Genomic DNA, 23,827 nt, shown 5'->3' on the forward strand with positions numbered 1-23,827 from the left:
TCCTCAGCAGGGCGTCACCTGCTGTTCTGTGAACACTTGTCACTATAAGAGCAACCTTCCTCCTTCCAACTCGTTATCAAACATGGAACTTCTACCAGACGAGGTGCGTAACAAGATCATCGGCACGGTGGTTAAAGACAAAGTAGGTTAGTAAATATTTGGAAATGTTTATTTTCTGTCAACTGGCTACTTTTTAAGTAGTACCAAGATGTCAAGGCAATGTGGTACAAAATGTGTCTTGCAGAAGACCTTGCAGAAGATGTCGTGAATCAGATTATGGGAGGAGGAAAAGGAGAGCAGGAGAAAGAGGAGAAAAAAGGACTGGATTTTGGAAGTCTCATTGGCGGCAAGAGCGATGACGACAAAGGAGGGGTTCTTGGAGACCTCATGTCTCTTGGCAAAAAGGAGGAAAGTGGAGATGGTAAATCTTCAGCTTTTACCAAACATTTGGTGTCCAATGTTGTTTGCGGTGATGTCATTCAAAGTTAACTTGCCTTTCTTTCTCATAGGACTACAGAAATTTGTTAATATTTTTAAGTAGAACTCAGCAGACGTCCTCATCAATCAACCAAGGCGTCCTAAATCTTCTTACTGGTCCGAGGTGTCAGTGTGGAGAAATCAAGTGCCTCACTTTATTTTGACATATTTCTTATTTGGCTGTTGTTGTCCCACTGTGGACTAAGAATGTATCACTGAGGATCATTTAAAATAAAGGATTTCCAAAAATAGTCTTCCACTTCTGCTTTTCTATTTTTGGGTGATATTCTATATCTCATGAGGGCGGGCAGCCGCTATAGCAACATAAAAAAAATCATCTCCACATTTGTTGTTCCATCTTGTAAAATGGCCGCAACTGACCTGACCTGAAGTGGTCTATCAGGTCCGTTAAGTGACCCGTCACGTTCTTGAGATCTGCAGGTCCAACAGTGTGAGCTCCTGACTGATGGGCACGCTGTTTTCATCACGCAGGAAGAGGCTGCGTACCGTGACAGTGATGGTTTTCCTGGGAAGGCTCAGGAGGTTTTGTAGCCTCTGTGCGGCCACCTCGATGTGCTTCACTTCGGAACCTGGAGCTGAGAGCCAATCGAGGTACGAGGCAGACTTTCAAGACCAGACAGAGAGAGAGACCACCAACGTTGACTGTTTAGGCCTCACCTGAGCTTCTGTGTAGCTCATCAGGCGGAGCGTCGAGAATCTTCTGAAGAGCGAGAGCAGGAACCTGAATGCACACGCTACGGTTGCTCTGCCCACTCACTGTCAACACCCCTGGCCTGATGACACATACACAGAATTTCACACAAGTCAAAGACTTTTGCCGCCTCTGACATGATCATGTCACTCACCTGTAGTAGCGACGTACGGCTGTGTAGGGCAGGCATGGGTAGCAAGAACCGTAAATTCCATTGGCGTCCGTGTCGAGTTCAGCAGAGCAGCGGCCACAGCCCGAGTATGTGATGTCGCCACTAAGCGCTGCTAGGATGTCAGGCGGCGGCGTGAAGCAGTGGAGGGTCGGCTGTGGTGCATTGTGTGAAGGCTGGAAGCGGAAGCTGATGACCTGGACTCTGAGAAGCACATCTCCTAAGGGACGACACAGTTTTAGAATGCTTACTGTCCAGGTTGTCCTCCGCTGTGAACTTATTTGTGCAAAAACACATCACAGCATATCATAACAACTCTGATACCTACTGTACAGACATGCTCAATCCTGGCGTCCTGCACATTATTTACGGTCACCTGAGTAGCTCTGGGAGAGCAGCGTATCCAGGTCCAGATCCACACAGCTGGAAGTTCCACACATGAAGTCCTGCAGCCTGCGGTCGGTGTCATCCACAAGCCGTATGGAGCTCCATGGGGTGGTGTGAAGCTCGGGAAGATCAGATGTCAAGCACTCCCTGACCAGGAGGAATCGGACATCCCAGACGGCATCTAAAATCGATAAGGTGATGAACAGGTTTGTCAAGATAAAGCCTTCAGTGGTCCAAACAAGAACCAAACCTTTGTATTTCCTAAAGCGTGGCAGCCAGTCTACAGCTGTCCCCCACAGCAGCAGTGCCCCCTGCTGGCTGTTTGCCTGCTCCACGGTCACAACAACCTGACGTTCCAGAGCCGACCTGCAGCAGGACTCCGCTTCTCCTCGCCACTCTGCAACATACATCACGAATGATGACCTTTAACCCAAGCGAGCACCAAAACCATCATCTGACGTCACCTGTGCTCATGTGTGCATGCTTGACACGCAGCAGGGCGTGAACCAGTTTGTTGACTTTCAGCGCCCAGAGGTAGGCATATGGCAGCCGCCTCTGGTCCTGAGGTGGCCGGGGCGGCACAGACAGCAGCAGGGGGCGCCGCTCTCGAAGAAAGTCACAGAGAGACGCCACAAAGCGAGCATGAACCTGATGACCGCCTAATGTGGGGAGAAAGAGAGAAAGTTGCTGAGGATAACATGGATTATATTCATAGATCATACTGTTTATAATTTGTATAATCTGCAATAACCATACTATAGTCACTTATATCCCTATATATATATCCACACTGTATCATAGTCACTTCATTGCACTACTGTACATATTACCGTTATTATATATTGTCACATTCACACTGTGCATACTGTTTATAATCTGTATAATCTGCAATAGCCATATTATAGTCATTTATATTCCTGTATATATATCCGCACTGTATCATAGTCACAGCCTGTTATAGTTTGTACATAGATCTGTCCATTTACAGCTCTATTCTATTTCTATATTTACTTACTAATAAGGTATTTATAAATTTGCACTTCTGGTTGGATGCTAACTGCATTTTGTTGTCCTGTACAAGTGACATGAGCAATAACAATAAAGTTGAATCTAATCTAATCTAATTTTGAGTGTAGGGTAGGGCTGTAAATTGCTACCTGGGGGACAGTTGGGGGCACCAATGTGACCCAAGTTAAGCAGTTTGCTGCCAAAGGTGGACTGCAGTACCTTCTCTCCCCTCCAGGTGTCTTCGTGCAACTGCAGGCCTGAAAAAAAACTTCAAACTCTTGATTGGCTAGGTGGTCTTCAAGTATCAAGTACCCTTGCCTTTTCATGTTTGTGTACCTGTGATAAATACAACATCTCCAACACTGACTGTCAATGCCCAGAATGCTGCCCGCCGCCACAGGACCACCTTCATGTCCATGGCTGATTGGTCAGTCACAACCATGGTGGCCAGAGGGACCAGGGTCCCGGTGGATGGTCCAGACTTCACCTTCAATGTTAGAAGCACAACAACAGCCTTTAATTTTTGTACTATTCTGCATCTCTCTGTTAGATTAGGGGACATGAACGTCAACAACTCACCTTCACTTCTTTTAGCTGACACGGATGGACGACAGCGACCAGAACCCGATACCGAACCCCCACTTCAGCGCACTGTTTGAGAAGCGTGGTGGAACCATGAAGCCCAGCTGCAATATTTCCATCTGAAGCTGACGCCTCCGTCCTGACGTCCTCAGCGAGACGCGTTTTTTTATGTCTGGGACTGGAGTGCGAACCGCTGTCCTCCTGGGAGCACAGCACTCCATGTGAAGTGGCCTCCAGGACTACGCCCCCTTGTTCGGCACGCCGCTCCGGACTGAAGAGCTCATCGGAACCTCCAGTAAACCACAGTGGTGACGGACTGAAGAGGTCCGGTGTACTGGAGGAGTCTTCTGGTGATGTTTGGGTGTGTTTTTGTGGGCTCTGAGAGAGGCTGCTGGTTGATTGGGAACCTCTCAGAATTAACGCTTGACTTAGAGTCCAGGTAGCGAGGTATTGGGTTGTAGTACTGGGCTGTGGTTCTCCAGTTTGTTCTCGGTGTGCGGCAGGGAAACATGAGTCCAAATACTCGTGAACAGAGACCGTACACTGGTCTTCCTCATCGGAGTTTGGCTGATGTCTTTTAAATGTCTCTGTGGTCTGTTCAGTTCTTGAGTCTGGACCATCCTGATCTGTGGTTTTAGTGTTGTTTTGGTCTTCTTCTTCTGCATCTAAAGAAAAATATTAGAGATGCATGATATCTTTTTTTTCAGACTGCTATCAATAACGTTCCGCATTACAAAACCGATGGGGGCTCGATGGGGGTTTTTACCCCTCATCACAAAGAATTTGATACAACTCGGACACAAATGTCCTCAGAAAGCGAACGTTTGTTTACAAGTCAGCTCAGGAGAAGTTAATATCACAGGCGGGAAAAAAATAGCGCTGGATTTGCTCACCCACACAGTATGGGTACGTTTGATCGGTTATGAGAACTATGTTTATGTTATTGCATTTATCAGTTGTCATAATTCCCTCATTTCAGAGCGATAATGATAGTACACCCTAATACCGCATGATAGATGAGAGTTAGGAATACAATATTACGTGTTGGTTCCAAGTGCCTCACCGGCAGGGAGGAGCCGGCCTTCACGCCAGGTGAGCTCCAGGTGTCGCCAGCGGCCGGATGGTCCCCCATCCCTCTCCATGGCACGGCTAGATGCTGAGGCTGGGCCAGGCGTGGAGGGAGGTGCCCCTAAGAAGACATGGATCTTTGGTCGCTCACACATCCTGAGAGGACAAAGTTCTGGAAGTATCTCTGGTCTCACTGTAAGAACAATATACAACGCACATGTACATTTTTAATGCAATTACAACAAGGGTTATTTTTAATCACATTTAATATGAAAGATAACAACATACTGACTAAAATAACTTGTTAGTTGTGAGAAATGTCCATTTGGTGTGAGGGGGGTGTCGACGTCACTTCGTCGCACTTTTCAAAGCTAATGCTAGTCAAAGCTACACAAACGTTAGCGATAATGTTAATTCTAAGCTAGGCCACGGTAAATGCTCAAAATACGATACTCTCACATTTCAGAGTGAAGTTAAAGTTAAGATACCTCAAAGCTAAGCTACCGCTAAAAGTTCCTACACAAAAGAGTGTGATGGTAAAGTTAGCCTTGGAAGCTAATGCTAAGCTAACACGGCAGCTCCAAGCTCCAGATGTTGAATGAACGTCCAGGTGCGGTGTGACAGAGAGGAAGAGGAGGGAGAGTCGGATGAAGAAAAAGGGGGAGGAGTTTCCTTGTTCCGTTTCCTCGCTGACTTTGTGACTTTTCTCTCTTCTTTGTTGAAGTTGTTTGACAAGCTTTAAAATCATAAAAATGTACCGGAACTTCGTAGGGCTGCTCGCCCGGGGGACGAGCGGCTGGCCGGGCGCCGTGGACTCGGTTCTCCCGGCGGCGTCGTCGTCTCGGCTGCGGTACCGAGACTACTCCCAGGCCGTGGACCGGGACGACGACCCTAACTTCTTCACTATGGTGGAGGGTTTCTTCGACCGCGGCGCCGCTATCGTTGAGGACAAGCTAGTGGAAGACCTGAAGACTCGTGAGAGTGACGAGAATAAACGGAAGAGGGTCCGTGGGATCCTGCGGATCATTAAGCCGTGTAACCACGTCTTGAGCGTCAGTTTCCCCATAAAGAGAGACAACGGAGAGTGGGAGGTGGTGGAGGGCTGCCGGGCTCAGCACAGCCAGCACAGGACGCCCTGCAAAGGAGGTCAGGATGGGGGGGGGGTCGGGTCGGGTCGGGTGACAACTGTGGGTTACTGGCCACTCACGTGGACCTCGCCATGTTTTGTGTGTGCGTGCATGCACTGTTATTATACGTGTGTCTGTACCTGTTTGAATGTTGAGTCAAGTTAAGTTAACACCCTGATCAGGAATGTTGACACTCTGGTCTTGTGTGTGTGTGTGTGTGTGTGTGTGTGTGTGTGAGCGCGTGCGTGCGTGCATGCATGAGAAGAAAGCACGAGACATGTGACGACTGTGTACACTAGGATGTCTCCCAGCATTCCCAGAACACAAGTGATACATTGATGTCAACTTGAAGGGTAACCTCGACCCGCTGTGGTCATGTGACTTTGTGTTCCAGGGATCCGATACAGCATGGACGTGTCTGTCGACGAGGTCAAAGCGCTGGCGTCGCTGATGACGTACAAATGCGCCGTGGTTGGTAAGTACGATGACACTGGCGTGGTGAAGATGCACAAAATCGCTTGTTTAAAATCACGGGATGTTTTTAGATGTTCCCTTTGGCGGCGCCAAGGCTGGCGTGAAGATCAATCCCAAGAACTATTCAGTAAGTTACCAACAGCACTCAAGATGGCCGACTTCTTTAAAGTCACATGACTCATTTCCAGGACAACGAGTTGGAAAAGATCACCAGGAGGTTCACTTTGGAGCTTGCCAAGAAAGGTTTCATTGGTCAGTAAAAAAAAAAAAAAAGACACACCTGCACACGCATACAGGAAGTCCAGGACTTGTTTGTCTTCTGCAGGACCCGGAATAGACGTACCTGCTCCAGACATGAGTACCGGAGAGAGGGAAATGTCCTGGATCGCCGACACATTCGCCACCACCATGGGACACTATGTGAGTCCACGGAGGGACATTTCTTATTTGGGACATATACAAGTATCTTTGTTTGTCTTTAGGACATCAACGCTCACGCTTGTGTCACCGGGAAGCCCATCAGCCAGGGAGGGATCCACGGTCGGATTTCCGCCACAGGACGAGGAGTTTTCCATGGCATCGAGAACTTTGTCAATGAGGCGGCATATATGAGCAAGCTGGGAATCTGCCCCGGCTTCCAGGACAAGACCTTCGTCATCCAGGTAGAAAAGAAGTCTGTGTGTCCCTTTGTTAGGAACTACCTGCACATGACAAGGCGATTAGCATTAGCATTAGCCTCCAAGTTGAGTCCTTTCTTCTGCTTCAGGGTTTTGGTAACGTGGGCCTACACTCTATGAGATACCTTCATCGCTTTGGGGCAAAGTGCATCGGAGTCGGAGAAGTTGACGGAAGCATCTGGAACCCGGAAGGCATCGATCCCAAAGAGCTGGAGGACTACAAACTGGTCTGTATTGGTTGTAGAGATGTATTGTAATGTAGCAGTCTACATTAGCCACACGGTGAGACAATGAATGGGAGTCAATGGGGGAAAAATGTCTGAAAATCAGACTAAGTGTGAAATGAATGGCGGTCAATGGGGCGAAAATGCGTGAAAATATGACAAAGTGTCAAATGAATGGCAGTCATGTGATGGCTGGAAAAGGCATCTATTACAGGTTGAAATGATCTCACAACTTGACACAATAACGTAATAATCATAATAACAGCATGGACTAATTGTTGGCTCCGTAACTCATGACAAGCTAAAACTCAACCCTGAACCTCCAAAGTCACTTCCTGTCCTCCACACAGCCGTTCACCTGTTCCTATCGGGACACATTTACCGTAACACGTATAACAGGAGTTTTAGGGCCACACAGTCAGGAGATGGGAAGACCTGGGTTGGATTCTCCGCTATGCATCTATCTCTGTGTGGAGTTTGTATGTTCTCCCACTGCGTAGGTTAGGTCAGGGATTAGATTAATTGGCGACTCCAAATTGTCCATTGGCATGAATGATTGCTTGTCTAGATGTGCCCTGCCATTGGCTGGCCACCAGTACTCTCTCGCTTGAAGTGGATAGGCTCCAGTATACCACCATGACCCTGATGAGGATAAGCAGTATAGAAAATGAATGAATGGGGCTCGAATCATGTTAAAACCCGTATTTACAAAAAAAAAAACCATCTTATGACATAACTATGAAAATATTCCGTTATTAATGTCGACTTTGCTGAAATTGACTAATCCGACGGCCGGGTCTGGAACCAATAAAGCGTGATAAAGGAAGAACTACTGTACAGTGAGCTGAAAACAAAGTCCACGTGTCTACAGGCTAACGGGACCGTGGTGGGCTTCCCGAAGTCCACGCCGTATGAGGGAAGCATCCTGGAGGCCGACTGTGACATCCTGATTCCCGCTGCCAGCGAGAAGCAGCTGACTAAAGGCAACGCCCACAAGATCAAAGCCAAGGTTTTGCACTCACAGCCTTTGATTCGTCGATCGATAGTGGTGTCCATTCAAATACAAACAGGTCTTGTGTCGGCCATCTTGTTTTTGTAGATCATCGCAGAGGGAGCCAACGGCCCGACCACGCCTGAGGCCGACCGCATCTTCCTGGACAGGAACATCTTAGTCATCCCGGTCTGTTGACTCCGCCCGATTTCCAAACATGCAGAGAGTGATGTCGCCGTATTAACCTTTGCTCTGCCCCCCCTCACTTTGCAGGACATGTACCTGAATGCCGGGGGTGTGACCGTGTCCTACTTCGAGTGGCTGAAAAATCTCAACCACGTCAGTTACGGCCGACTGACGTTCAAATACGAGCGTGACTCCAACTACCACCTGCTGAGTGAGTAAGCTCCACCCACATGTACCGGCGTGGGGAAGAGTCGAAAACGCGTATGTCCTTTTTCTCCGCAGTGTCGGTCCAGGAAAGTCTGGAGAGGAAGTTCGGGAAACACGGCGGCGCCATTCCAATCGTTCCCACATCAGAGTTCCAAGCGAGAATCTCTGTGAGTACACGACGCCAAGACCGCTCTGCCCCCCTGCTGGTCACATGTTGTATATCACATGTTGCTGTGCTATAGGGGGCATCTGAGAAGGACATCGTTCACTCGGGCTTGGCCTTCACCATGGAACGCTCAGCCAGGGTAACTCGCACCGCCGCTACATCCTGACCTCTAACCTTATAATGCATCATGTGACTTGGTGAACCGCTGTACTGATTTCTGATCATGCTTTAACTCCGCCCCCTGGCAGCAAATCATGAGAACAGCCAACAAGTACCAGCTGGGCTTGGACCTGCGCACCGCCGCCTATGTCAACGCCATCGAGAAAGTCTTTAAAGTTTACAGTGAGGCGGGACTCATCTTCACGTAGCTGTCCGCCCGACTTGGCTTTACGTGTGTGTGTGTGCGCGCGTGTGTGTGTGTGGAATGAAACTTGTTTTGTTTTTTAAAAAGTCTTAAAAACACCAAAAAGGGACAAAAGCAAATTTATTATTATTGGATAGGATCATATAATATTAATATGACTTCCATAAATATATTTTGTCATGTCTTTTTCAAGGAGAAGTTGCTCTCTCATGTCAATCATCCCCCTCCACCAGCCCAGTCAAACAGTTAACTTTTGTACACACACAATCATTTACTGGTTTGTGTAAATGTGTATGTATGCATGTGTATACACACACACACACACATATATATATATTTCTCCGAAATAAAAGACTGACGCTTTGTGCGTTTGTGTTTCTAGAAGTTGACTTCAGTGCTTTTATTTAGCTTAATGCGATCCGCTGTGGCGACTCCATAATCAGGAAAAAGAAAGAAACAAACAAAAGTCATTACATCAATCTGGCGCCCCCTTGTGGCTATTTACTTTGATACACAATCATTAATTTCTTCGCTGGTTTATATAAACAGTAAAGGCACTTGGATACACATACAATAATTCATCTATTCACTGCTTAACATATCACAGTTTAAATAGCTATGAAACACGATGGTTGTCATTTTCTTGCGTATCATACGTTCACCACTGTGTACTAAGGAACTTAAGAAGGAGCGAGAGAACTTCCGGTAGGAGGGACTAAAGTTTTTTCACCAATCAAAGCGCTGGGATTGCCACGTGAGGCCGGAATTCCCCCGCCATCTCCGGGGCTTTCCGCACTGACTGACAGGCTGTTGGTTACCACGGCAACCACAGGGCCTGCTCCCAGACTGCTGTAATTGTCAGGATCCCTGCTTCCAGCTACCCTTTCAAAATAAGAACCTGGAACCTTTGACAGCAACGATTGTTGATAATTTGATGAGCATTTTTACAATGTCTAACACTTATACTAGTTGTTTTGAGTTTTAAAATATCTCCCTGCAAAGTGCACACGTTTTTGCTGAACAGGGTACATGGAAATAAGCAAAAAATAAAGCAGACGACTCGCCCAAAACCCGATTCGTCGTAAGTGGAACACGAATTTTGTGGCTTCATGCAATATCAACAATATCGCTACAAATATAAACAAAGTCGTTATCATAGCCTGAATACACTTATTTTGAAAGCAGTCTTAGGAAGTACATCGATATGATTTCCTGCTGTTTCTGTTGCGACACTTGAAGAGTTCCAACAGTCAGGATTGAGACAACTGCAGGCAGGTAAACGTACTTTTTTCTGTCTTTTTTTTTGCTTTTCGTCTCTGTCGATCAGTTTATTCAGTAAAATGTTTGTGTTTGTGTTGTTAACGTTCACCACCACGCAGTTTGGCAACTCGCGAGTAACTCGGCAGTGATTCGTCAATAACTTCAGACAAACACTACTCCTCCTCATTAACGCTTCAATAACGTATAAAAAACATCTTCGCGCCTGAACCAAACAGTCAACAACGCGACAGTATTTGTGTTAATAAGATGCTATTGAGCTAACCCTAGCCCGTGCGGCCTCAATAAGCTAATATTTAAGCTATCAATAACCGTACAAAAAAAACGTGTCCACGTGTGTCAGGAGAAAGATGCGAGTGAGTGGTTACCGTGGCGACGTCAGGTTGACCTCATTGCAACAATGACCTGGGGGTCAGAGGTCACGCCATCAAGCAGCAAAGGTCAAAGGTCACACACGTGGAGTAAAGCGCAGAGTAAAAGATGGACCCCAAAAGAACAAAAAAGCTGTGATGACATTGCTCTTCTGGAATTCTGGGGGTTTTCCTATTCTGGCATTTTGCAGGAAGTACACGTCATTTGAAAGTGAAACTTTTGTCACCCCCCCCCCTCCTTCGTACGCACATGCAGGATGACAGACGCGCAGTTCATGAACGTCTACGACAACAGTGAGGTGAGTGCTGCTCATGGAGGTCTGAAAGCACCGGCGACGCTCCAATGACGGCGTGTGCCATCATTATGTCGCCTTGCAGTTCAACCTGATGCCGTATGACTACATCCCTCCTGTGGACATCAAGACTGAGGCCTACATACCTGAAACAGGTACCACCCTCGGCCCCTCGCCGTCATGACATCATCGCCGTCCTGACCTCGTGTGTGTGTGTTTGTGTGTTCCAGCACACGGCCCTTACATCCAAATCATCGAGGAACCCAAACAGGTGACGAGCTAACGAGCTAATGTTGAAATTATGGCCATGTGACATGGTCATGTGACAACTTTTAAACTTCAAAATTAAAATGTTTTAACATAAAAATTGCAGATTTCATGTTGCAAAATTGCAACAAATTTTCCGTAAATGTATGACTTTTTTATATTAAAGCTTTTCAAGATTTTTTTTGATTTTCCTTACATTTGATTGTGTATAATTGCAATAATTTTCTTTAATGTTCAGATTTTTTTTGGGAGGTAATATTTCAACTTTTTTCCATGTAAAATTTTATCATAAAAACTTTTTCTCACAATTTTTTTCATAAAGGAGAAGTTGCAACCAATTTCTCCTAAATGTTTCTGATGTTAAACCTTTTGAAAGATTTGTTTCTTGTCAAATTCACATTTATGGGAGTAATAGTCAAACCTCTTTCCTCATAAAATTGCAGTATTTCATCATAAAAATGCTCACAAAAGTACTAAATTTTTTTGGTAACATTGCAATAATTTTTTATTTTTGTTTTTAGGGCGGGGGAGGGGGGTTATGGTCCCACTCTCCCCCCATAAAATTGCAGTATGTTCAGAAAAAATGACTTCCCCTTTTTTCACAAAACCCTATTGACATCTTGTGTTTTTCTTCAGCGTGGATTTCGCTTTCGTTATGAGTGTGAGGGTCCGTCCCACGGTGGTCTGCCGGGAGCGTCCAGCGAGAAGAACAGAAGAACGTACCCCACAGTCAAGGTCAGACTCGTTGACACTTTTTCCCCCTTCTGCTTCCTGTTTTTTTCAACGTGTTATGCGTGTGTCAGATCAACAACTATGTGGGTCACGCCCGTGTGGAGGTCCAGCTGGTCACCCACACTGAGCCTCCCCGCGTGCATGCGCACAGTCTGGTGGGACGGCACTGCAACGAGAACGGCACGTGCACGCTCGACATCGGTCCCAACGACCTGACTGCCTCGTTAGTGCCGCCGCCCTCGCCAGAGCGTCCCGTGTGGGATCGCATGTCACAGTTGGTGACCATGTTGCTTCCTGTAGTTTCAGTAACTTGGGAATCCTCCATGTGACCAAGAAAGGCGTCGTGGAGGTTTTGACGCGAAGGCTGCGAGATGAGTGGAGGCGACAGAGAGGAGGCCACGCCCACCTGACAGGTGACTCACACACACCCACTCATGCTGATGTTGTGTCTCAAATGGAACACTTGCATCAGTGCACTTACACTAAGTTCACATGGTGTACTTGTGGAAGTACACAAGTTTACACTGAAGCTATCAAGACCAAGTTTAAGTATGCAAGTGTGCACCTGAGCAATCAAGATTACCTTTAAGTATGCAAGTGTGGATGTATGCACTAAAACCAAGCGTAGGTACACAATTGTGAACTACATGTAAGTACTAATGCATTCAAAAAGCCAAGTATAAGTACACAAGTGTGCACTTGCATGTAAATATGCAACTTTGCAATAATGCACCTCAAAGACCAAGTGTAAGTACACAAGTGTGCACTCAAAGCCTAAGTACACAAGTGTGCACTCAAAGCCTAAGTACACAAGTGTGCACTCATGCACTTCAAAGACCAAGACCTCCAAGACTCACATGACAGCAAACCACGCCCCCTCGCTCGCCCTTCAGAATCGGAGGAGAGTGCGGTGCTGAAGGAGGCCAAGGAGCTGTCCAAGGTGATGGACCTCAACATCGTGAGGTTAAAGTTCACCGCCTTCCTCAAGGACAGCAACGGCGGATTCAGCCGAGCGCTGAAGCCCGTCGTGTCCAACGCCATCTACGACAGCAGTGAGTGCACAAGACACACCCACCGTCGGCCACCATCTTGACCCGCCGGCCCACACAGCGTCTTACTTTCCCTCCAGAGTCTCCCAACGCGTCCAACCTGAAAATCTCTCGTATGGACACGACGTGCGGCTCTGTGCTCGGAGGAGACGAGATCTTCCTGCTGTGCGACAAAGTACAGAAAGGTCAGGTGACCGGAGACCATGTGACATGCTCGTTCTCGTTCTCAATAGCTCGGGCTTTTTCTTCGCCGCAGACGACATCGAGATCCGCTTCTACGAGGACGAGGAGGGCGGCTGGGAGGCCTTCGGCGACTTTGCCCCCACGGACGTGCACAAGCAGGCGAGTGGTCCCCCAGGCTCAGAGTCACATGACCGCAAGTAGTCACGTGACCGCTGTTCTCTCTCTCTCTCCTCAGTACGCCATTGTCTTCAAAACGCCGCCCTATCACAGCGCTGAGATCGAGCGTCCCGTGACCGTTTTCCTGCAGCTGAAGAGGAAGAAGGCGGGCGACTGCAGCGACCCCAAACACTTCACGTACATCCCGCACGTGCAGGGTGACAGGCTCCGCCCACCGTCTGCCCTCACCCACTTGGCACGCCTCTTCTCACGCCGCCTTCTTCTTCCTTCTCAGACAAAGAGGAAGTGCTGAGGAAGAAGCAGAAGCCCCTCCCACACCATGAACCCTGGCCAGGGGGAGGGGCAAGAAGAGGAGGAGGAGGAGCTGGTGGTTTTGGAGGGGGAGGGGCGGGGGGCGAAGGTGAGGCACTGAGCTTGTTGTCGGAAAAACGGTTCGTAACGTCCCTTACTTTCAGGCTTTCACTTCAATCAACACATGAACGGTGCGGCGGGGGGCGGAGGAAGAGGAGTTTTCCCTCCAGGAAACTTTATGGGCTTTTGCGGAGGAGGCGGGGGGGCCCAGATGTCAGGCTCCGCCCCCCAGCAGTCGCAGAGACAGCTGTCCCACATGGGTACAACACATCACCTGCCTTGGAGTCCTCCCTCGGTCACGCCTCTTCACGTGCGACCTGCTTTCTCGCCCCACAGTCGCCGCCCTCCACGCCCGAGCATCTCGCGGCGCCCGGCAGACGGCCGCCGCCCTCCTGCAGTATTGCACCAGCGGTGATGCGCGGGTCCTTGTGGAGGTCCACAGACACCTGTGCAGCATGCGGGACACCAACGGAGACACGTCAGTCCGGCTTAAAGAGCACGCTCTCGCTCGCCGCTTCCCTTCTAATGTCCCGCCCCTTTCCGCCCCTCCCCACAGTCCTTTGCACCTGGCCGTCATCTATCAGCAGACAGGCGTCGTCCAACAGCTGACTGACACGTTGCTTAGAAACCAGCAGACGCACGTCATCAACGCCACCAACCACCTGCAGCAGGTGGCTAACTGGCCAGCGAGGCCCCGACAAGTTCAGGTCATGTGACTGTCACGTGACTGACACATCGCTCTGTGCCGGCTGCAGACGCCGCTCCATCTGGCGGTCATCACCCGCCAGGCCAAGGTGGCGGAGATGCTGCTGAGGGCGGGGGCCGACCCCACCCGGCTGGACAAAGACGGGCGCAGCCCCCTGCATCTGGCGGCGCTGGCCGGAGACAGCGCCACGCTCCGGCCCTTATTGGCTCACCTCGGGGAAGGCCACGCCCACCTGTTGGCGTTGCCAGATTACCACGGTGAGTGGGCGGGGGCCACGCAGCGGCGGGCCAGGGCTTAAATCTCACAAGTGTTTTTTTGGCAACACTCAGGTCTTCACCCGCTCCACCTGGCCGTGCGCAGGGACGGCGAGCGCTGCCTTCGCTTGCTGGTGGAAGGCGGAGCCAAAATCAACGCGCCCGAATTGAAGGGCGGTCACACGGCGCTGCACCTGGCCGTCAGAGAGAACCTCTTCAAGACGGCCTGCGTTCTCATCACCGAGGTGCGAGCGTTGATGTCTTTGATGTCACCATCGGGTGACGTCACAGCGACGCGTCGCCGTCAATGTCCTTCCTGTTTGTCGTTTGCAGCTCAAGGCGGATGTGAACGCGCGCACGTTTGGAGGAAACACACCTTTACACCTGGCGGCCGCCGTGCACTCGCACACGCTGTGCTCCATGCTGGTCGCTGCTGGTACACACACACACTCACACACGTGCAATGTGTGCACACGCACACGCACACACTCCCTTTGATTGACACGTGCAGGCGCTGACAAGGAGGCGGAGAACGACGAGCCGCTCGTCTTCAGCTCGTCCTCCGATGAGGAGGAAGATGTCGCAAAGGCCGCTTCGCCGTCAGTCACGTGTCGCAAGAGACTAGTGGGCGGGCACACGCCGCTGGACCTGGCCAAGTGTCACAAGGTCGTTAGTAAGCGAAGGTCAAGCGGAAGAGAGCAGGTCATGTGACTTTGTGCCGCTGTGCTCAGGTGAGGAAGCTGCTGTCCTCCACGTCCTCCCGTCCACTCGGAAAGAAGGTCAAAGGCGACGCCGGTCAAGGTCGGTGCTCCACTTCCTGTCACCTGATTAGGCTTGTTACCTTGTTACCTACCTTCCTTCCTGTGACCGCTGTAGGGGCGGAGTCTAGTTGTCTGGACCAGGAGACACTGACCCGCCTGCTCCACGTGCTGAGTGGCTCCGACATTCCGTGGAGGAAACTGGCCGAGAAGCTGGGAATGATGACGCTGACTCACTTGTACCAGGACAGCCCCGCCCCCTGCCAGCACCTGCTGCAACACTACCAGGTCAAGCCCCGCCCCTCTGTGTTTTCTTAAGCTGGCTTTTTGACGACGTCCAATCACGGTGGTGTGTTGGTGTGCAGCTCGGCGGCGGTCCTCTTGAAGGTTTACGCCAAGCTCTTCAGTCCCTCGGCCTGACGGATGGAGCGCGACTGCTAACGAGCGCCGCCGAGCGTCCCGGCGACAAGCACGACACAGGTGACGCCAGCGGGGAGGGGGGTGTTAACGAGCATGTAAACGGACGTTGTGTGTTAACGGCTTTTCGTCCAATCAGAGTCTACGGTGGACAGCGGCTTCAGCAGTCAGCCAGTGGAGGACGAGCAGCCGCCTGTGGCCAATCAGTGAGCAGCAGGAATCACGACTTGTCATCAGTTCAGAGGTCACAGGAAGTGGACACAAAAAACAGCAAAATGCATGAAAGTAAGATGAAAATGATCTTCCTATTTTAATATTATTATTATTATTATTATTATTATTGGATCTTTCCGTTGTCATGTTTCCGTGGTGAATAATAATAATGAATAAAGTGTCCTAAAGGTGCAGTTCACTTCCTGTCCTGCAGGGGGCGGGGGTGGACAATCCTCAAAATATTCCATTTCAACTGACCGTGGGACACGTTCTTTGCGTACGTGGCGTGTCTCTCCAACAGTCACCACCGCGGTGCAGCCATCTTAGGCGGTTGTCATGGCGATCTGCTCCCCGTCTGTCAGCGCGTCAGTCGGCAACTTCCTGTCACAAATGAAACTTTTATTGTGAAAAGCCTGACCTTTTGTACGTGCTCCTGGTGCGCTTACGGTGCCGCCTGTTGGCCGCTCAAGTGCGGCTTGCTCTTCTTCCTGCTTCCTCCTTCGTCTCTGCTTCGGCTCTCCTTGTTGTCCACTTCCTGCGGCAGTGTAGGGCTGGAGCGTGCCCTCTGGATGCCGCCGCCGCCGCCGCTGCTGTCATCCTCAAGGAGCCGCGCTTCGAATGCCGACAAGTCGTCGCCATCGCCGGCTGCCATCTTGGCCCTCAGCAGCATGGCGTACGTACCATAACGTGTTTTCTGTTGGGGAAAAGCCATGCCGTGACGCCGCTGGCAGGAAGCAAATGTGGGTTGCGTCTCGGTACCTCAAACTCCAAGTACTCCCGACGCAGCTTCTGCTCGTCCAGCTCGCGACCTTTCACCTTGTTCTGGCCGGTGGATGCCAAGACGTCCTCCAGCTCGGCGGCCGCGGCCCTGAAACGACCTTCGTGGGATTTGAGCTGCTCTTCCTGTTAGCACACAACCTTTGTCAACATGACCTGGCTTGGACCTCGCCGAATGCAGACATGCGTGTTTCAACCTGCGACAGTTTGCTGTCTGATCCCGGGAGAAGAGGACGGCTGAATCGCTTCCGAGAGCCGATGGCTGCCGGGAAAGGCGGCGCTGAGAACATGGCTGCCACAGCGTTGATGCGTGTGATCCACGACTGCATGTGCTCGGCGTTCCTGACAGCGAAAATATCCAAGATGTCAGCGACATGCTAACGTGCTAACACGGGTGGTGACGTCGGGTCTCACGGCGCCTGCAGCAAAAACACCCTCCAGTCGGCCGTTCGCAGGTAGAAGACGTTTGGACGTTTGCTGTAGTCGACGGCTCTCATGGCGAGGGAATGATGGACAGACACGGCGTTCTTCACGTCTTCCTCAGTCAGCTGGCGTTCGGCACGGTACTCGTCCTGTAAGCCAATCAAAGTGGAGAACAGTCAGGTGACCATTTGAGGCTTTTTGGGTACTGTACTTTTGGGACATTGACCTTTTGTAGGTAAAGCACTCGACCCTTGAGCATGGCATAGAAAGACTTCCAGCCTCGCTTTCCACGCGGCGCTGCAACACAAACCAACATGGAAAGCTTATTCCATGGCATCTCGGAATGATCTCAATCAGGGATTCCCACCACAATGTTCTGACCCGGAACATTAAAAGTAAATGTGTATATTTACATGCATATTAATTTTATAAACATAAATAATATACAGTTAAAGATGTTTTTGTTGCGAGTAGCGATTCGTCCCACTTTGTTCACCATTCCTTGAACCTACCATTGAAGTGTGCCATCCTCTGTAGGGATAGACTAATATTGGCTACTGTATTTTCCCCATTTTTCTTTCACTTCATATTTGATACCATGTGGAAATTAATTAATTTAGCTTCCTGTCTTAGTTTTTACACAGTAAGAGGAATTAGACCCTGTCCGGTCCGTTGGGGACCGGGCGACACAGGAAATAACCTTTTCAACAAGTGACACTAGCAACGTTTAACCACTAGATGACGACAGAGGAAACAACTCATGAAAGAAGTTGCACTAGCAACATGTAAACCACCAGGGGTCGACAGAGGACACCGCAGACGGCGGTTAAGGATGATGAGCGGGCGCGTACTTCTCTTTCCGTCTGGATCGGCGTGGACTTTGCGGACCAGGAAGCCGCTCTTGTAGAGCTCGCCGTCTGCCTGCTGAGCCACGCCCACCAGGTGATTGCCGCTGCTCCCGAGTCGCTTCATGGTGTGGGAGGCGGAGTCTGTTCGGCCGTCTGCCAACTCTGACATGGACTTCCTCAACTCCTCTTCATCGCTTCAATAGAAGGGAAAAAAAAGACAAGGTCGAATGTACTGTGCTAGCTTACTCATCATCGTGTTGTTAACTTATCGTGTGTGTGTGTGTGTGTGTGTGAGAGAGACATTTGGCCAGTGATTGCAGCGCGGACATGAACAGGGAATGGTTACCATGGCAACAGTCACACTCACATGGTCCACTGAAGCTTGTCGTTCTTGATGGACGTGTACAATGTCTGCAAACAAAGCAGTCACATGTTAGCTTAGCATTAGATGACTTCTTACAGTGTACACCCCCCTGCCCCCCCTCCACCCCTTTCACGACAAATTCAGTGTGTTCCTTTGGACTTTAATTGTCTTCCAGTTTTGGCCTTTCCTGAATCTGTTGTACCTCCTCCTCCTTCTTCCTCTTCTTCTTCTTCTGCTGCTTCTTCTTGTCCACGTTCTTCTGCGCTTCATCCTGAGCGCGAGGCGTCCTGCAATGCCTCAACCAGTCCGAGTCCCTGGAGTCCCGCCCACTCCGGACAGAACCGAGCGACCGTGAGCGCATGCGGCTGGACGAGTGGATGCTATTGACGCCGATCATGGTTCCATGGAATGCAGGGAAAAAACTTTTTCAACAGTCAAAGTGAAGGACAGAATGACCTCTAAAAGGCGACAAAGTGCGGACGCCTCCGGCAGGAAGCAGCCAGGGGCGAGGGGAGGCGTCCTGAAGGCGGTGGCGCCCTCAGCCGGTCCGCTGCAAGAGTGTCAAGTTGTGGAAGATGCGATTGTCGGAATCCGACCAGGAGTCGTGCGTTCTTGTGGTGGTCGGACACCTTCCTTGTTGACGAGTCGCTGGCCACACCCCCACTGCGCACCGCCGCTCGTCAAGTCTCCCGACTAAAACATCCGACTGCGTGACGCCAGCCCGTGTCTTCACAGCCCTGAGAAGGCGGGGCAAGCGAGGCCACACCTACTCACAGACGGCTGAAAAGATGAGAAAATGGAGCGAAGTCTTCCTTCTCTTCCTCCTCCTCTTCCTGCTGGTCTGACTCAAGTGTTGAGGAGAGATGCTCCCCCCCCCACTCTCTCACTGCGCATTTTCTCTCAGCAGCTGCAGCCAATCAGAGCGTGGAGACGGCAGCTGCAACCCGCCCCCCCCTGCTGCCTCGGCTGTCAATCAGGACTGCGTTCAGAAGACACCTCACAGCAAATGTCAAGTCGTGCGTGTTTGTTGCTGCGTGATTGGTGACTTTTACCTTCAGCAGGTCCTTGGAGAAGTCTTTTCCATCATTGAGACCTTCCAGGTTGGAGACAAACTGACTGCAGGACATCCTCTTCCCGACATTCTACACACACACACACACACACACACACACACACACACACACACACACACACACAAGGATGTCGGTCCCACAAGGCAACGTGTGTGTGTGTCAACATGTGCAATGACAACTCACGTTTCCATGGAGATCCGTGTTCAGCAGCATCACTGCACATGTGAGAGTGTGGACGCTGTCTGCCAGACACACAAGAGGACATGAGGACACACCACCAGGATAATGACTACGGGACGTGTGGCGTCACCAGCACCTTCCGTGGTGTCCGCATCTGGGTTGCAGCGCACGTAGCGTCTGGAAAAGTGAGCAAGGACTCGCTCACGCTCCTGAGTTTCTCCCATCAGGGTGAACTTGCTCAGGAACGTTCTGGAAGGAGGAACAAGGGCATGCGGCAATTTCACTTGGCAAACTTAGATGAGATGAGATGAGATGAGACGAGACGAGATGAGGTGACACAAAATGAGGTCAGATGAGATGAGACGAGATGAGGTGACGACATGAGGTGAGATGGGACGAGATGAGGTGACACAACATGAGGTGAAATGAGATGAGGTGAGGTGACGCAACATGAGGTGAGATGAGACGAGATGAGGTGACGCAACATGGGGTGACGACATGAGGTGAGATGGGAAGAGATGAGGTGACACAACATGAGGTGAAATGAGATGAGGTGACGCAACATGAGGTGAGATGAGACGAGATGAGGTGACACAACATGAGGTGAAATGAGATGAGATGACAACATGAGGTGAGATGAGACGAGGTGAGGTGACGCAACATGAGGTGAGATGAGACGAGATGAGGTGACACAACATGAAGTGAAATGAGATGAGGTGACGCAACATGGTGTGACGACATGAGGTGAGATGGGACGAGATGAGGTGACACAACATGAGGTGAAATGAGATGAGGTGACGCAACATGAGGTGAAATGAGATGAGATGAGGTGATAACATGAGGTGAGATGAGACGAGGTGAGGTGACGCAACATGAGGTGAGATGAGACGAGATGAGGTGACGCAACATGAGGTGAGATGAGACGAGATGAGGTGACATGAGGTGAAATGAGATGAGGTGACGCAACATGGATTGACGACATGAGGTGAGATGGGACGAGATGAGGTGACACAACATGAGGTGAGACGAGGTGAGGTGACGCAACATGAGGTGAGATGAGGTGACACAACATGAGGTGAAATGAGATGAGATGAAGTGACAACATGAGGAGATGAGGTGACGCAACATAGGGTGACGACATGAGGTGAGATGGGACGAGATGAGGTGACACAATATGAGGTGAAATGAGATGAGGTGCGGTGACAACATGAGGTGAGATGAGACGAGATGAGGTGACACAAAATGAGGTGAGATGAGACGAGATGAGGTGACACAAAATGAGGTGAGGTGATATGAGATGAGGTGACACAACATAAGGTGAGATGAGATGAGGTGACACAACACAAGGTGAAATGAGATGAAATAAAATTAGTGTGGTAAAGATGACATGATATCAGAGATGAGGTGAGATATATAACAAATCAGATGAAGTGAGATGAGATCAAATCAAATGACATGAGGTAAAATGACAAGATTTGGTGAGATAAAATGATGTGAAATGAGGTAAAATCAGATGAAATGAGATGTGCTGAGGTGAGATGAAGTAAATTTAGACGTAAAGAGATGAGGTCAAATGTGTTGAAATGAAATGAGATGAGGAGGTCAAATGGGATGAAATGAGATGAGATTAGGTACAATGAGGTAAATTTAGATGTAAAGAGATGAGGACAAGTGTGTTGAAATGAGATGAGGTAAAGTCAAATAATATTTACAGTTATGTTCATAGTAATAGCAGTGTGTTTAAAAAGGTGAGTAAACCTCAAAATTCTTCTAATTAATTTATTCTAATGCAAACAAATGCATTGGGGACACTGCACATTCTATTTGATTTATATGAGATGCAGAGGTCAAATGAGATGAAATGAGATAAGGTGAGATGAGGTCAAATGAGATGAGGTGAGATGAGGTCAAATGAGATGAGGTGAGATGAGGTCAAATGAGATGAAATGAGATAAGGTGAGATGAGGTCAAATGAGATGAGATGAGGTCAAATGAGATGAGGTGAGATGAGGTCAAATGAGATGAGGTCAAATGAAATGAGATGAGGTGAGATGAGGTCAAATGAGATGAAATGAGATGAGGTCAAATGAGATGAAATGAGATGAGGTCAAATGAGATGAAATGAGATGAGGTCAAATGAGATGAAATGAGATGAGGTCAGATGAGATGAAATGAGATGAGGTCAGATGAGATGAAATGAGATAAGGTGAGATGAGGTCAAATGAGATGAGGTGAGATGAGGTCAAATGAGATGAAATGAGATAAGGTGAGATGAGGTCAAATGAGATGAAATGAGATGAGGTCAAATGAGATGAAATGAGATGAGGTCAAATGAGATGAAATGAGATGAGGTCAAATGAGATGAAATGAGATGAGGTGAGATGAGGTCAAATGAGATGAGGTGAGATGAGGTCAAATGATATGAAATGAGATGAGGTCAAATGAGATGAGGTCAAATGATATGAAATGAGATGAGGTGAGATGAGGTCAAATGAGATGAAGTCAAATGAGATGAAATGAGATGAGGTGAGATGAGGTCAAATGAGATGAAATGAGATAAGGTGAGATGAGGTCAAATGAGATGAAATGATGTGCTGCCAACCTGAGTGCCTGGTCGATGGTCAGACTGTAGAAGTCGAAGTTGGTTAGGTATTCTTCAGCCACCATACGACTGAACTCGTTACTGTGGAAACACACACACACACACACACACACATTACACCAGTGGATGTGCGCACGTACACGTACACTTAGGGTGTGGAAAATAATCAATATTAATCGATACATTGATGTGCATGCGCGCGATGCGAGTGCATCGGCTCATTCACTGGGTATGGATGCAATTGATTTGGTGAAATCGAGATTCATCGCGATGCGTTTGTGGGACTGATGCAAGCCCCGTTTTATTAATGTACAACTTCGCCCCATATGCTGTTCCCCAGGTGCCATGAATGCACCATCATTATTTGGCCTTTTGTATTGAATACGAATGGAAGCCGTGAGGCACATACAACTACTAGTAAAACAACATGGACGTTCGCACACAAGCAGCAGCGAGGAAGTTTCTATAGTTGTTTTTGAAAAGTTGTTGCTGTTTTAAGATGTCAAAAAGAATGATGAAGTGGTGCATAGTAAAAAAGACAAACTGCACTTTAGTAGAATTTACTGCCAAGTGCCTAGAAAGAATAAAGCCAAATCCTTTTTGTAGGACCATACTGAATTACACTTTTCCCTTTGTTGAATTGCATCATATGGCAAGAAATTGCACCATATCATATTGGATTGCATTGATATGAACTAAATGATAATCGCATCATATCATATTGCCAGAAAATTCCATGTATAGTTAAAATATGGTATCGCTGGCAGTGCATCGAGATGTGTATCGAATCGTCCTCAGTGCTGAGATTCACACCCCTAACACACACACACACACACACACACACACTGACTTTTTGCTGAGGTGTCGAGCCACGTCAGACTTCCTGAAGCTGTCAAGCTGATAGAGGCGCCTGGCAAGGCGTTTGGCGGCCTGCAGGTCGGCCTTGGCGCCGTTGGCCAGCGCGTCGTCGCTGCCGCCGTGCGCTAGTCGCTCGGCCACGTCGGCCTGCGGGTAAAGCAGCTCCGGGGGGCGGTGCCCCGTGCGCTCCCTGAGGGAAGAAAAAAAACCCATTATTATTTGTTGTTGCTCCTGCCGGGAATACACGCTTTCATTCATTTCACGGGGTGAAAGGTTACAACCCACATCGGGAGTGTGTGTGTGTGTTGGCAGCGTTGCCATGGAAACAGTGTGAGCTCAAAGAGACTGTCACAAGTTGATGGAAGACGTGAGAAAGAGACGATGATGAAGCAAAGTGGGAGGGAAGAGGTTACTGCCCTCTGATTGGCTGACATCAGACATGAAGAATGACAGCAGGAAGCTGTATCCGTGCGTTTCCTTCACAGGGACGCGACACTGCGTCCTGACTCTGAGACGCTAACAAACATGGAGGACATCAGACAGGAAGCTTTATTTCCGCCGCATCACGACACAAACGTGCATCCCAGCGATGCAATGCAGGAAATACTTCTCTGCTCTTTTGGCGGGCCGTGGCGGCGCCCAAAGCCACGAGGAGCAGGAAAGAACGACCGAATGAAAGAGTCGCTGCTGCACACAAAAACCACAATACAAAAACCGCAACACGGTCTCAAGACTGACTCTAGTCCACCAGGACACAGGAACACACCCTTCCGTCTGGCTTTGCAACCCTTTGACTGGAACACAAAGTACAACTCAGTAGAACTCTCATTCGGA

General features: G+C 49.2%; 4 protein-coding genes and 1 long non-coding RNA gene across 11 annotated transcripts in view; 3 read left to right on the plus strand and 2 right to left on the minus strand.

Annotated features, from left to right (window-relative positions):
• LOC144901055 (uncharacterized) lies at positions 1-725 on the plus strand. The gene is made up of 3 exons (XR_013629242.1): positions 1-146; positions 245-421; positions 510-725. It is a non-coding gene; the product is annotated as an uncharacterized LOC144901055 (long non-coding RNA).
• On the minus strand, positions 147-11,112 carry shld2 (shieldin complex subunit 2). Of its 5 annotated transcripts, none has more exons than XM_058059226.2 (11): positions 4,892-5,537; positions 4,399-4,596; positions 3,333-4,000; positions 3,090-3,240; positions 2,903-3,010; positions 2,210-2,404; positions 1,996-2,142; positions 1,735-1,926; positions 1,344-1,578; positions 1,156-1,271; positions 147-1,073 (listed from the first exon to the last, which is right to left on the minus strand). In XM_058059226.2, exons 2-11 carry the CDS (start codon positions 4,556-4,558, stop codon positions 898-900), a joined length of 2,148 nt encoding a protein of 715 aa, XP_057915209.2. In that variant the 5' UTR covers positions 4,559-4,596; positions 4,892-5,537; the 3' UTR covers positions 147-897. The 5 variants fall into 5 exon arrangements, with proteins under 5 accessions (XP_057915209.2, XP_057915243.2, XP_057915258.2 ...); XM_058059260.2 differs by lacking the exon at positions 4,892-5,537 and adding an exon at positions 10,908-11,112 and having other exon boundaries at positions 859-1,073; positions 4,377-4,596; XM_058059275.2 differs by having other exon boundaries at positions 859-1,073; positions 4,377-4,596; positions 5,162-5,538.
• On the plus strand, positions 5,016-9,203 carry LOC131108321 (glutamate dehydrogenase, mitochondrial-like). The gene is made up of 13 exons (XM_058059294.2): positions 5,016-5,549; positions 5,925-6,005; positions 6,076-6,131; positions 6,193-6,256; positions 6,330-6,424; positions 6,487-6,666; positions 6,771-6,908; positions 7,777-7,914; positions 8,005-8,085; positions 8,170-8,293; positions 8,365-8,456; positions 8,532-8,594; positions 8,704-9,203. The coding sequence occupies exons 1-13, from the start codon at positions 5,156-5,158 to the stop codon at positions 8,821-8,823; spliced, it is 1,626 nt and encodes a 541-aa protein (XP_057915277.2). The 5' UTR covers positions 5,016-5,155; the 3' UTR covers positions 8,824-9,203.
• On the plus strand, positions 10,013-16,108 carry nfkb2 (nuclear factor of kappa light polypeptide gene enhancer in B-cells 2 (p49/p100)). Of its 2 annotated transcripts, XM_058059193.2 has the most exons (23): positions 10,013-10,094; positions 10,725-10,767; positions 10,847-10,916; positions 10,992-11,032; positions 11,665-11,763; positions 11,832-11,983; positions 12,061-12,173; positions 12,654-12,812; positions 12,890-12,994; positions 13,066-13,151; positions 13,228-13,366; positions 13,444-13,569; positions 13,625-13,780; positions 13,857-13,998; positions 14,077-14,191; positions 14,276-14,483; positions 14,556-14,725; positions 14,814-14,916; positions 14,992-15,146; positions 15,212-15,281; positions 15,357-15,526; positions 15,604-15,718; positions 15,795-16,108. In XM_058059193.2, exons 2-23 carry the CDS (start codon positions 10,726-10,728, stop codon positions 15,863-15,865), a joined length of 2,607 nt encoding a protein of 868 aa, XP_057915176.2. In that variant the 5' UTR covers positions 10,013-10,094; position 10,725; the 3' UTR covers positions 15,866-16,108. The 2 variants fall into 2 exon arrangements, with proteins under 2 accessions (XP_057915176.2, XP_078650048.1); XM_078793922.1 differs by lacking the exon at positions 11,832-11,983.
• The window catches only part of psda (pleckstrin and Sec7 domain containing a), a 21,475-nt gene continuing 9,259 nt past the window's right edge, over positions 11,612-23,827 (minus strand). The window contains exons 8-20 of one of the 2 annotated variants that reach the window (XM_078793921.1): positions 22,986-23,183; positions 22,136-22,216; positions 19,670-19,782; positions 19,537-19,595; positions 19,333-19,422; positions 18,284-18,327; positions 17,920-18,110; positions 17,295-17,365; positions 17,060-17,217; positions 16,843-16,987; positions 16,628-16,771; positions 16,315-16,562; positions 11,612-16,245 (exon numbers count right to left, since the gene is read on the minus strand). In XM_078793921.1, coding sequence (XP_078650047.1) covers positions 16,227-16,245; positions 16,315-16,562; positions 16,628-16,771; positions 16,843-16,987; positions 17,060-17,217; positions 17,295-17,365; positions 17,920-18,110; positions 18,284-18,327; positions 19,333-19,422; positions 19,537-19,595; positions 19,670-19,782; positions 22,136-22,216; positions 22,986-23,183 — 1,561 coding nt within the window. In that variant the 3' untranslated portion in view covers positions 11,612-16,226. Of the gene's footprint in view, positions 16,250-16,314; positions 16,563-16,627; positions 16,772-16,842; positions 16,988-17,059; positions 17,218-17,294; positions 17,366-17,919; positions 18,111-18,283; positions 18,328-19,332; positions 19,423-19,536; positions 19,596-19,669; positions 19,783-22,135; positions 22,217-22,985; positions 23,184-23,827 lie in introns of both variants that reach the window. The other variant, XM_058059133.2, reaches the window with a different exon arrangement.

The sequence above is a fragment of the Doryrhamphus excisus genome, linkage group LG10, assembly GCF_037039965.1.
Source record: "Doryrhamphus excisus strain RoL-2023G ecotype Guam linkage group LG10, RoL_Dexc_Guam_v1.1, whole genome shotgun sequence".
Lineage (NCBI taxonomy): Eukaryota > Metazoa > Chordata > Actinopteri > Syngnathiformes > Syngnathidae > Doryrhamphus > Doryrhamphus excisus.